This window comes from Denticeps clupeoides, chromosome 9 (assembly GCF_900700375.1).
Source record: "Denticeps clupeoides chromosome 9, fDenClu1.1, whole genome shotgun sequence".
Taxonomy (NCBI): Eukaryota; Metazoa; Chordata; class Actinopteri; order Clupeiformes; family Denticipitidae; genus Denticeps; species Denticeps clupeoides.
Genome location: NC_041715.1, coordinates 22,091,641 through 22,103,850, shown reverse-complemented (window position 1 = coordinate 22,103,850; position 12,210 = coordinate 22,091,641). Strand labels below are relative to the sequence as shown.

Genomic DNA, 12,210 nt, shown 5'->3' with positions numbered 1-12,210 from the left:
AATTCGGACAACTTGCCCTATATGTTTCGCACTCTTGGTCATGCAATCAAATCAGCTGATTCAAAATGTGATTTCATTATCATGGTTCTAGTTCATTATGCAAATGTAAACAACTTTTTTTTTTGTATTCCGAGTCTTAAATGTGATATGTCATATTGTAGTTTTTTCACATCCACTCATAACAACACAGTTTTTGGTGAGTAAATATTTATAAGTGAAAATATGGATTTCAGAAGAATTAAAATGGAAAAAAATGAATTTAATGAATTTAAAACTGATTTCATAGGCAAATGCTAAAAGCACCATTCATCCAGGTGGCACCACAAATTAAAGAAAAATAAAAGTTTCTTAAAAATAGTTTGTATTTCACTAAAAAACAAATTTTATTTCAGCGTGCAACAGGTCACAGCATTTGTTTATATGGTCATATATCTCAATACCCGATTTTTGTACAACAATAATAATTATTTTGAATACGTTTTCTATATAACCTATATATATATATATTACTAATATATTTTAACGTTGTTAATGATACACACACTCACACAATCTGAACATTGAATGATGGAACATTAAGTGATGAAAGTGTGTTACAGACTTTTCATTCAATTGGGTATAAAAGGTGTGTGGTCTTCAGCAGAAACCATTGGTTATGCAAGCCCAACAAAAATGGCCAAAGTTAAAGTATTACCATATCTCACAGAAAGACCTGAGTAATTATCCTCTGCATCAGCCTGGAGATAACAAATAAGCATTTGTAATGTAGGGTCACAGGGTCAGTGGAATGTTACGGTCAGGACAATGTACTTAAACCTTCATGTGGAAAATTTTTATTTGGCACTAATAACGTTTACTAACAACGTCACTTTCGCTTCATTGATCAGCGCCTCACTAGAATACATTCACCCGAGAGAAACTGAGTGGTATGTTCGAGTAGAGCATGTAAAAAAACACTCGGTTTCACTCAGTTGAATGTATTCTTGTGAGGCCCTGATAAATGAAGCAGAAGTGACGTTGATGATCTGCAAACTTGTTCAAACTTTCAGACCGCTCATCAAGGCAGGCCTTCACTAACAATGTCACTTCCTTGTTCATGGCCTCAGCACCAGAATCGATTCAACATAGTGATTTGTTCATTTAGAGAAGTGACACAGTAACCGGCCGGTCTGGAGGTTGACTTGAACTCCTCTCTTCAAGTGCCACAGTGGTATCTCGGAGAAGCTGAACAGACCTTTCTATCTCCATTGCATTTGCGTGTTTTGCACAAATTCATAAAGTGAGCGAAGCGATTAAACATGGACGTGCTCTATATAGTGAAGGCCCGCCTTGCTGAGCGGTCTGACAGTTGGGAATTGCTTCCTTTCTGTCTCCTTTAATTTTAATATCTGTCAAGTGGTTCCATTGTTTCTTCACTGAGGTTACCAACATGAAATATCTAAAATCCCAGTAACACACCCAATATCAAAACTCTGTATAATCCTGTATATAGAATAGAGTTGTAAATCTTATCATTCCTGTAAATCTTTGTTCAAAATTTCTATCCTATAAGTCGGCTTGGATTAGTCAGCTGCTTGAGCTGAGCTGGTCTTGATGTTGTATGGGGAAGTGATGGAGATGCAGTAGAGGTAGCAATGGGTGATACTGATCCAATACTTATACTTTATTCACAAACTAAATGTGTTTGTAAAATCTATATAAAAAGGGGAGCGGCAGGGAGAAAAGGTTTCACTGCTCTGACAACAGTGAATGAACTGGTTGCCAATTATTTGTTCTGCTGTGGAAATTACTTGGATCTTAAACATAAGTTCTGTATGACTTTCCCAAAGGTCTCTCACATCCCACACTTTGAGAATCACAAATCACTAAATTAACTAATCACTCAGTTGAATGAATTCTGGTGGTGAGGCCTTGAACAAGGAAGTGACGTAGTTAGTGAAGGCACAATCATTTGCAAAAAAAATTGCTTAATGATTTTAAATTCAGTGATTTCTTATTCTATTTATTATTTGAAAATTTGAAACGATTAAAGAATTGCATCAGCACTTTGGACATTGAATTGCCATTTGCAAAATTAATTACCATTTGAATAAATTTGCAGAAAAACCATGGCAAAACAGAATGCAATTCAATGAATTGATATTCTGTTTTTAATCAAAATACTTTGAAATGAGCTACGGATTACATCAGTTCTTTGAACATTGAATTGACAATTTCACAGTGTAATATCAAATTACATGACCAGATTGAATATTGAATTGACAATTGCATGCTCTGATTGAATATTGCATTGCCAATTGCCAAATGAATTTCCATTTGAGTATTTGTGCTTAAATCTTTCATACCTTCACAGTGCACATGTGGGAAACTGTCAAAACTCTGATATATTTTCTAACAATTGTCACAAGCCTGGAATTATTTTCTGTACCATCAATGCTGCTCTTAATGGTACTCATGCCAACTGTCTGGAAGCCTCCCCTGATACTGGCACTTTTTTTTGTGGACAAAGTTTAAAATATTAAAGCTCTAATTACACTGCCTTCTAATGACCCTTTTACTCCATCCTCATGCCCAACATACTTCAGTCAGTTTGAGCCAATTTCTCTGTCCATCATTGAGGAAGTGATTTTACGACATCAATGATGTTGTCCTGAATCATTATTTATCTAGGTCCCTGCATTCAAACATTGCTTAATAGTATTCTTACCTCTGGCATTGTTCCAACATACTTCAAACAGGCTCTAGTGCAACCGATGATCAAGAAACCTCATCTAGACACCTCCACTCTAAATCATTTTAGACTCCCATTTATCTCGAAGCTCCTGGAAAAACTGGTCCTGTCCCAGATTCAGTCCTATTTGGATAAGCACAAGATCCTTGAACCATTACAGTCAGTTTTTGTAAAGCCTACATAGCATGGATAGCTGCTGATTCTGGTGTTTATACCATCCTTGTAATGCTGGACCTTACAGTAAGGTCAACCTTAGTATATTCATTTCATAACTTTATTTATTTTATTTATCCCTATTTGTTAGCTTCTACCATCCATGTATTTTACTGTGTTCTTATATATGTCTGTGTGTCCTTTTATGCCTGTACAGCACTTTGGTGCAGTGGAATTGCTGTTAAAGTGCTCTATAAATAAAGTTAACTTGACTTGACTTTTGAAAGTCACTTGGTTATTGTGATACACAGCAAGAGAACACAACCAAATGTTTCCTCTGCATTTAGCCCATCACCTTGTGAGCAGTGGGCAGCAATGAAAGGCAGCCAGGGAGCAGTGTGTGGGGATGGTACTTTGATCAAAGGGATCTCAGTTGCACCTTGGCAGTTTGGTGTTTGGATGATTGATCATGAAATAATACATATTCATTGTCCATTTTCTCAAACACTACATGTTGCTATTAAAAGTGTATTTGCATTTGAACAGACAGTCAGGTCTCAGAGGTCTCACAACAGCCTGTGCTGTTGCCGGCTTTTCTGGTGGCTGGAAATGTGAAGTACTGGGCTGCTGAGAGACCTCGGGAGTGATATTGATTAATTGTGGATCTAGACAAATGCGAATTTCAAGGTTTTGGTTTGTCTAAACAGGTCTCCTCAGTAACCTTTAGGGCTGTTAGATCAAACACATCCATTGCACCCTACTAGACTCACTACAACACACACACTCACAGTAAGGGGGTGTGATATTCCTGTCTGCAGATCAGTGTATATACAGCTGAGAGATAATTATCCAGATAACTGCTGTTTGCTTCAGTGAACTACTGCCAGAGAACGACACAGTTGTATTTTATTACTGTACAGATATTTTTTATAAAACATTTTAAAACAAATTATGCAGCAAGACACAAATGCTCATTGAACATCCCCATAAACAAAGATGTATAACTTACATAAAAAAAATATGTCATGATTAAAAACATCTCTGATGCAATATACAAAAACTACCCAAACACCACAACAGTGAGCCTCTTTACCGGGGATCAATAGGGTGTAAAATCCTTTCAGAACTGTAAAACAACTTTTTGTGACACTGTGGAACATTGGGCAGTGATTGAAATGTTGGAATTGAAAAAACACATAAGCAAACCTTCTATGAAAATATATATATATATATATATATATATATATATATATATATATATATATATATATATATATATATATATATATATATATATATATATATATATAAAAAAATCTGATCTGGAGACACAGGTTACAAAGAATTCACTTATGCCTGAACAGCAGAAACTGGACACAGAAACATATAAAAATGTTAATGTTCATTAACAGTTCAGTATTCATACAAATTTGCTCTGTTAACATGGGTTTCCTTTCAACAAGATATGACCTTTATGGGCCATAATAAATTGTATACATTTCCTGAAAAGAGACCACCAGAACCATGTTTTACAGTCAATATGTGGTACATACTGTTTCCAATTAATTTTGCTAAATAGGTAAGCACAGATTTATAAAACAAAGGGTGTTTTAACATTTCATTTTATCGCTTTCATTTGTGTGCTCATTCTTTTCAATCACTCAACTGAAATTGTATGGTCTGGTGTGATTGAGGAAAATTATTTAATCAGTCGCTACACACATGCATACATACAAAAAAACCCAATGTGAATTCTGTATGATTTTGATTATTTCCATTTTTCTTTTGCAGACACTGTGTGTACTATGTATGCATTACTTTGTCAAATGATTTCAGGAATCAAGTTATTATTATTATTATTCTGTAAAGTAAGTACTTTACTTTACTTGGCAGATGCTTTTATCCGAAGCGACTTACAAGAGGAGTACATAAGTACACAAGAAGAAATTCTTGAAGGTGGTAGAATTCAGAGATTATGTGGAAAATATATAATCTAAATATACTTGTATATTTACAGATATTTTGCAATAGTAAACACAATTATTTTGTATTTTTGACTGCAAAAAAGAAATACTCACAATTTTATATTAGAAGTGGAGGACAAGGCAACATTTTTTCCAACCCAAGATCCCACACAATACATATATTTTCTCACATATCCAAAAGCTCTCAACATGACAGTTATTATCATATTACAGCTCAACATATTGTCTGCTGACAATTTGTTCAAAAAGTTAAATATCCGACTTGTTCAATACTATTGCAATAGCTGAATTCACATTTGCCTTGAGGTAATGACTGAAAAATGTGAATAAAAAAAAAATCACATCAATGATCTTGGGATGGGACTGTTGGAATGAAGAAGTTCTATATTCACAAATAAACAATCATTCCACATGAACAAGATTTACATCAGGCACCTATGTCTTTCATGAATTGCAGTCCCACATTCTGTCACTCACTTTATTTGCTTTGATGATGATTAATTCCACAATCAAACTTTTTTATCTGTCCCATGGCCTAGCTATGATTACCTTAATACAAAAATGCACATGGATTGGATCACTTCCTCCACATCTGGGAGGGAGGTTGGATTTCAGTTACTTGAGAATGTCCATAGCTATAGAGTCATTCCATTTGGGACAGCAGTTTGTGCTTCTAAATTAACTTTTGCCCAGAACAATCAGATATTATTTGTTTTATCTAAATAAGAAGTGAGAATGCAAAATATTTTGCTTTCTCATGTTTCATATATTATACATACAAGTATTACTTTATTAGCTAAATTGAGAGTTTATGTGTATGGAGCACATCTCAATTTCATGTCGTAGTGAGTGTATGCATTTGCAATCAGCATGCTACTTTATTCTTTAAAAGGATATCTGAATATGGGTCTTAAATATTGAGTAGTGCATGGCAACTTTTTGACAATTATTAGCATTAACAACAGATAAACATATGCTTCTGTGCCTGTACGTTCAAGTTCTATGAAGCTTACCCAAATTTTTATTTCTGCCAAACAACAGAAACGTGAGCATTACACTGTAATTACAGGTAATTAAAAATCTCAGCTCACACAGATCAGACAAAACAGAGTTTACAGTTCAGACATACAGCAAATTCATGAAATGGATATTTACAATTGACAAGAAAGACTATTTGTTGTCCTGCTAGCTGAGAGTGCAAACCTAAAACCAGTCCTCTGGTATTGTACGAGGAAGACAATTTGTGATACTTTACTTAAAACAACAGACTGACAACTGTGACTGGTTTAGCTTCAGCAGCATTTTATATATGTTTTTAAGATGGAGCTACTCTTGAAACAAAATCTAAAATAAACTTCTCTCCAAAATAAAATAAAAAACCTTAAATTGTAAGGTGTTACAATGACCTTTATAGACTAAATCAAACAGTAAGTGGTCAGTGTCCTTTTGTGCCACGTGCTTATGGTATACAAAAGCTAAAGCCACTGAATGTCACATACACATCTCCCTTTTCCATCATGAAAGGTATGTTCCAGTAGATATCTGGCCTATGATTAAATAATCAAACTGATAACCATCAAGGTCTTGGCATCTTCTCAGTCCTTGCAAAGCATCTGTAGTTGTGCGCTGTCAGCTACAAAAGCGCCATACAGTAGTTGGTGAACATAGACCCTTTAGACAAAGAGCTGGTGTCTTGGTGATGTGTCTGGTTGAAAGTGCACCTTGGGATATCACAAGGTTGGCCAGATAATCCATGCATTTTGGAATAAAATGAAAGTAAAATGAAATGCTGTGCATTCAATGGGCATTTTGGTAACAGCCCAGTGCAGTTTTTTTTTCGGACTAACAATGGATTAACCATCTGTGTGGGTCACTTCCCATTTAACATCTCAATTAAGGAAAAAGGTCAGAGCACAAGATTTGGACTGTTTAGCCAGGTTCAAGAGTCTTTAAAGTAATACATGAAACACAAAGTAACTCTGACATGGATCATCTGCTCACCTCAGGTATCACAATAAGTCTCCCTGAACCTCACAGCCTTTGGTTGAGTTAGTGTTAAGCAACACTGCGATGCATTGGCAGAAACCTGAAGAGTCATCATTCACAGATTAAAGGCAAATAAACTAAAGCCTAAATGCTGATTTTAATCTTGCGTGTTAATGTGCATCGCATTGCTGGGCCATGATAGAAGAATGATCAGCACCAGTTACTATGCTATTATTTATGAGGCATGGACTTTGTTGACAATATGGAAGGTATGTTCAATGTGAGCTCCATGTGCTTCATTTTTTTTTTATTGGAGAGGTTGGCAATTGGCAAGATGGGAATGGCAGCTGGCAGTGAGTTCCTGGAACTCTGTGCTGCTTTGGTTCTTTAATGTCATAGGTAGAAGGGAGGTGAAATCATTTTGTCCAGAATCATCAGCACCAGCTCAACTCCTTCAGCTGCTTAAAGGTCCTGACTGCAAGCTGGATCTGGAAGAGATGGGGGAAAAAAAAGCTGGTTAAGGTGAGGCCATCTTTGTGAGGGGAGCTCTTCAGCAGGAGGGTGGGTGAGCCATGGGGCTGCATTATGTGCTGCTAGCCAGACCTAGACTCACACAGAGCCCTGCGCCAAACCAGGAGGTTCTGCAGGGTGAATCCAGCTTCCCTGAGAAAAAGTTAATATTCAATTACTCAATTCTCCTTGTATATCTAATGATAAATGTTTAATTGTGTTATATGTATTTAAAAATAAATTATAATAATTTAAACATGAACTAAGGCCAGCAGTGTCCACAGTCATGAGAAGATGACTCCAGAACAGAAAGGTAGTTGTGTTCTACCTCCAGCACCATATTCACATACAATGTGTACCAAGGTGTATGAATATTTCATGCTGTACACTGCAAGTGATCAGAACTATGGCAAAAACTGCAGAATTGTAACTAGAAATATAAATGAGGGAACACAATGCCAGGCAATCCGTGTAATTTATACAGTCTCTCTCTATTCTCCAGTGTTGCCCAAGATGATGGCACAGAGTGTGCCAATGCTGATGACCACACACACACACACACAGCAGGGACTCCATACTCCATATAAAAGTCCTATCTCATAAATAATTAACAGGCCATCAGCAGTCATTTGCCATTTATTGATTGAATATTCATTGAATTGGCTTCTTTGCTATTCAAATTATAAAGGTTGGTCTAGCGAATAAGGAAAACAGTAACAGAAACACTGCAGCACTGAAACACTTCAGCACAGCATACAAAGAATGTGCTGTCTGCATTTAACCATTACCCTTAGTGAGCAGTGTGCAGCCATGAAAGGCGCCCGTGGAGCAGTGTGTGAGGACAGTACATTGTGCAAGGGGACCTCAGTGGAACCTTGGCGGTTCAGGATTTGAACCCTCAACATTCCTATTACGGGTCTGCTTCCTTACCCACTAGGCCACAAAAACAGGCTGTATCTCTCTGTACAGTGTATCTCTCTGGGTGTGTATTTCCCAGCAAGCTTTAATATGCTAATGTGTATCAAAGTATAATGAACATGTGTGTAACTGTGGAGAAGAAAAAACATTTCCTGGTTGCTTGGCATTGGCGCATTCGTGGCCACATATAGGGCCTCATATAATGCAACAGGAGATGAAAGGCGGGATTCATAGAATGAAAAACTGGAGGAAGAAAGCAGGAAGTTGTGGCATGAGCTGAAACAAAGAGAGAATCCAGAAGGGGATGGAGAGACTGGCAAAGAGGAAGAAAAGAGGTGATAAAAACTGCAGTTCATTAGTAAAACACTAGTAAATAGTCTTCTTGTGGGAATTTATGCCACATTTTCATTTTTATTTCACACTGTCCAGTATGCTGAGGTATTAACAGTACATCAGCATTATATAACTTTAACCCTTAATACCACACAAAATAGGTACTCTTTATTGTTTTATGCATTAAGTTTCTGATCTCAAAGGTGAACCTTTCAGCATTCATGGGCTGGCATCACTGCACTACAGTCCCTGACAAAAGTATTGTCGCTTATCTAGTTTGTAGAAACACTTGCTATTTACCTGACTTTTAATTAATCAATTGGTGTTAGAAATAGCTCATATGAAAAGCTAAAACCCTACCAAATGATGTTTAATGCATTGAAATGAATTAGTTTCTCTGAAAAAAGATTTATCATTTAATCAAGACAAAAAGGTCAAATTTTGGCAAGACAAAATCTTTGTCGCCTATACAGAAATGGAACAAATTTACTGAAAAATACAAAAATATGTTAGCAAATTAAGTAGTGGTGCTGTGAGATCCAAATGTAATATCTTGTATGATTTCACTGCATTAAAGCATTTCAAACCATGTATGACTGTGTAGGTGACAAATAAAATTTGAATTCGAATTCCATGAGCGTGAAGGACTGTATCCATGCGGTATGGCAAGGATTCAGACAATTTATTGATGAAGTCATCAGGAACAGCAAAGAAATCAGTCTTGCATGCCTCCCAGAGTTCATCAATATTCTTTGGTTTCGTCTTCCATGCTTCCTCTTTCATCCTACCCCACACATGCTCAGTGATGTTCATGTCTGGTGACTGGGCTGGCCAATCATTGAGCATCTTGATCTTCTTTGCCTTGAGGAACTTTGATGTGGAGATGGAAGTATGTGATGGAGCACTATACTGCTGCAGAATTTGGTCTCTTTTATGGTTGGGAATATAAAAGGTAGCTAAGATTTCTTGGAATTTCAGACTATTGATGTTGCCTTCCACCCTGCAGATCTCTCACACACCCCCATACTGGGTATAACCCCAGACCATGATGACCAAACTTCACTGTTTTCTGGGTGTATCTCGGATCCTTGCGGGCTCCAGTAGGTCTTCTTCAATATTTGCGGCGACTGTGGTGTAATTCAACAGAAGATTCATCTGAAAAATCCACCTTCTGCCACTTTTCCAGCATCCATCCTTTTAGCAGGCTGTGGGCCTTGGCAAATGCCACACAGTTTTTCAAAAATCTCTTGTTTAGTGCTGGCTTCTGGGCACTGATTCGAGGTGACTTCAGGTGACCAGGTCTCGTGGAGCTCTGCTGCAGTTGAAAATGGGCTGGATTTGGATTTTTGAGACAACAAACTCTCGAGCAGTTTTCTTGCGGGGTCTGACTGACCTGGGCTTGTCAAAAACGTCTCCAGTCTCTTCAAATCTTTTTTTTATCCTCTGTACTTGATGCTGAAACACATTAAAGTTTCAGCAGTGGATCTGGCCTTCAGTTCCTTTATAATCAACACTTAAATCTTAAGCATGTTTGCAGAGGTCTAGTTGCAGTTGATGTGAAGGTCTAGTGGGGTTCTGGGGTTCTTTTTAAACACACCTGAGACTTAATTGATCCATTATTAGTCACAGGTGACGCTCATATGACAAGGACACACTTATGTCTTTGCAAAAATGGACTCAATGGGCTTTTCCAAGCTTTGAATATTAGAAAACTTTTTGACAGTTTTGTTTTGCACTGAAACATTATTACAAAAGATGTTTTGTCAGGGGCTGTAGGGACAAGACTTTTGTCAGGGACTGTACATCATTTGTGCCAGTAGGATTTAGATTAAAAATAAGATTGTGTTTGGATATAGAGTGGATTTCAATGTGACCATGATCTGCAGTTTCCTGTGGTATGAATGAAAAGGCACTGGATCAATCAGGTACGTCCGTGAGAAGCTGTGGAGGTGAGGTGGAGAGAACTATCCTTACCCCCCACCAGTGAGAAGCCCTGGATTTAGAGGGCAGCCCCTGCACCAAAGGGGGAGAAGTTGAGGTGAGCCCTCTGGAAGACAAGAAGGAGGCATGAGAGAAGAAAGAGACAGATGAGAGACAGAGAATAAGTGGGTCAGTACAGTGCAGCTGGTGTGCTGGCTAGATCGTTCAAAACAGAAATTAAAGAGGAATATTCTGTAATGCATTTTTGCCTCAACTACTGCACTGAAAACACTGACTTACACTGCAATTTCTCTAAAAACAGAAGACACCACAGATCTGAACAGTGTAGGTGAATGGACAGGTTATGGACTTAACAAAAATTGGAGATGGTTTGGGGTGAGCTGGACTGCAGAGTGAAGGCAAAAGAGCCAACAAGTGCTAAACACCTCTGGGAACTCCTTCAAGACTGTTGGCAAAACCTCTTGTAGCTCATTGAGAGAATGCCAAGAGTAATCAGAAAGGGTGGCTATTTTGACAAAACTAGAATATAAAACATGTTTTCAGTTATTTCACCTTTTTTTTTGTTAAGTACATAACTCCACATGTGTTCATTCATAGTTTTACATCAATGCTAAAATATTAAGTGTGGCACATTACTGAAATTTTAGCCAGTTTTCAGTTCTTACAGTGTACACAGATACTTGTCTACAAACTAGAATACTGTAACTCAATCCTGGCTGGTCTTCTTCTAAGAGCTACTCGACCTCTTCAGCTGATCTGGACAGAAAAAAAATCTGAGACACCAAACTAACAAACTAGCAAGTCATGCTGTTCATAGAAAACTAACCAAAAAACTTTTTAAAGTGTATCACTTCCTTCACAGGGAAGTGATGTTTCCTTTTTAGCCACATGTAGCTACTCTGAAAGTTTTGACAGGAGTGGCTATGTTTCACCATTCTCTGTGTTACGGTTCTGCAGCCTGAGATAACTGTGACTTTTTGTTAGGTTTTGTTGTTGTTTTGTTATGCTGCTGCCATGCAGAAGTCATGCCATAGTGCAACTTGTCTAACACGCTGCATTTAATGTTTTGGATGCATCATAAGCGTGGATTGCCATTCCCTTTTGACCATTCCTTGCTGTAGTGTGGAGTCAACTGTGCACCTATGAATACTTCATGGACTGTTTGAATAATTGAAGCTTTATTTAATGCACAGAGTGGGTAGAGAGTACATAGCGGGCTGCTGATGTCTGCCTTGTGGTGCCTCTATGCACTCCAGCTTTTCTGTCTATCACATGACCTTGACCCTGTATCATGTGACTATTTTGGAGCGAACATGGGATAAAATACAACACCAGTAATCCAAGAACCCCAGGGTGACAAACTGTAGCTCGGGCTCATATGTCACTCTACCAAAAGCAAACTACACTTCCCTTGATTTACAAGAAAAAACAAAACAGTGAAAGATGGAGGAAAAAAAAACAAGGAGATACACAAGGAAACATATATAACATTTCCAAAAGTTTTACCTAGGTTGAACCAAGGGTGCCTCTTGACTTTTAATATGCAATCTTTCTATCTGTGCATATACAGTGGGTAAGGAAATTATTCAGACCCCCTTACATTTTTCGCTCTTTGTTATATTGCAACCATTTGCTAAAATCTTTTAAGTCAAT

The 12,210-nt window shown here is 37.5% G+C and overlaps 1 protein-coding gene across 4 annotated transcripts in view; it reads right to left on the bottom strand.

Moving 5' to 3' along the window:
- Positions 1–5,861: 5,861 nt before the first annotated feature.
- The window catches only part of myo16 (myosin XVI), a 120,258-nt gene continuing 113,909 nt past the window's right edge, over positions 5,862–12,210 (bottom strand). For 3 of the 4 annotated variants that reach the window (XM_028990865.1, XM_028990867.1, XM_028990863.1), the window contains exon 35: positions 5,862–7,343. In XM_028990865.1, coding sequence (XP_028846698.1) covers positions 7,290–7,343 — 54 coding nt within the window. In that variant the 3' untranslated portion in view covers positions 5,862–7,289. Of the gene's footprint in view, positions 7,344–10,590; positions 10,664–12,210 lie in introns of all 4 variants that reach the window. The other variant, XM_028990864.1, reaches the window with a different exon arrangement.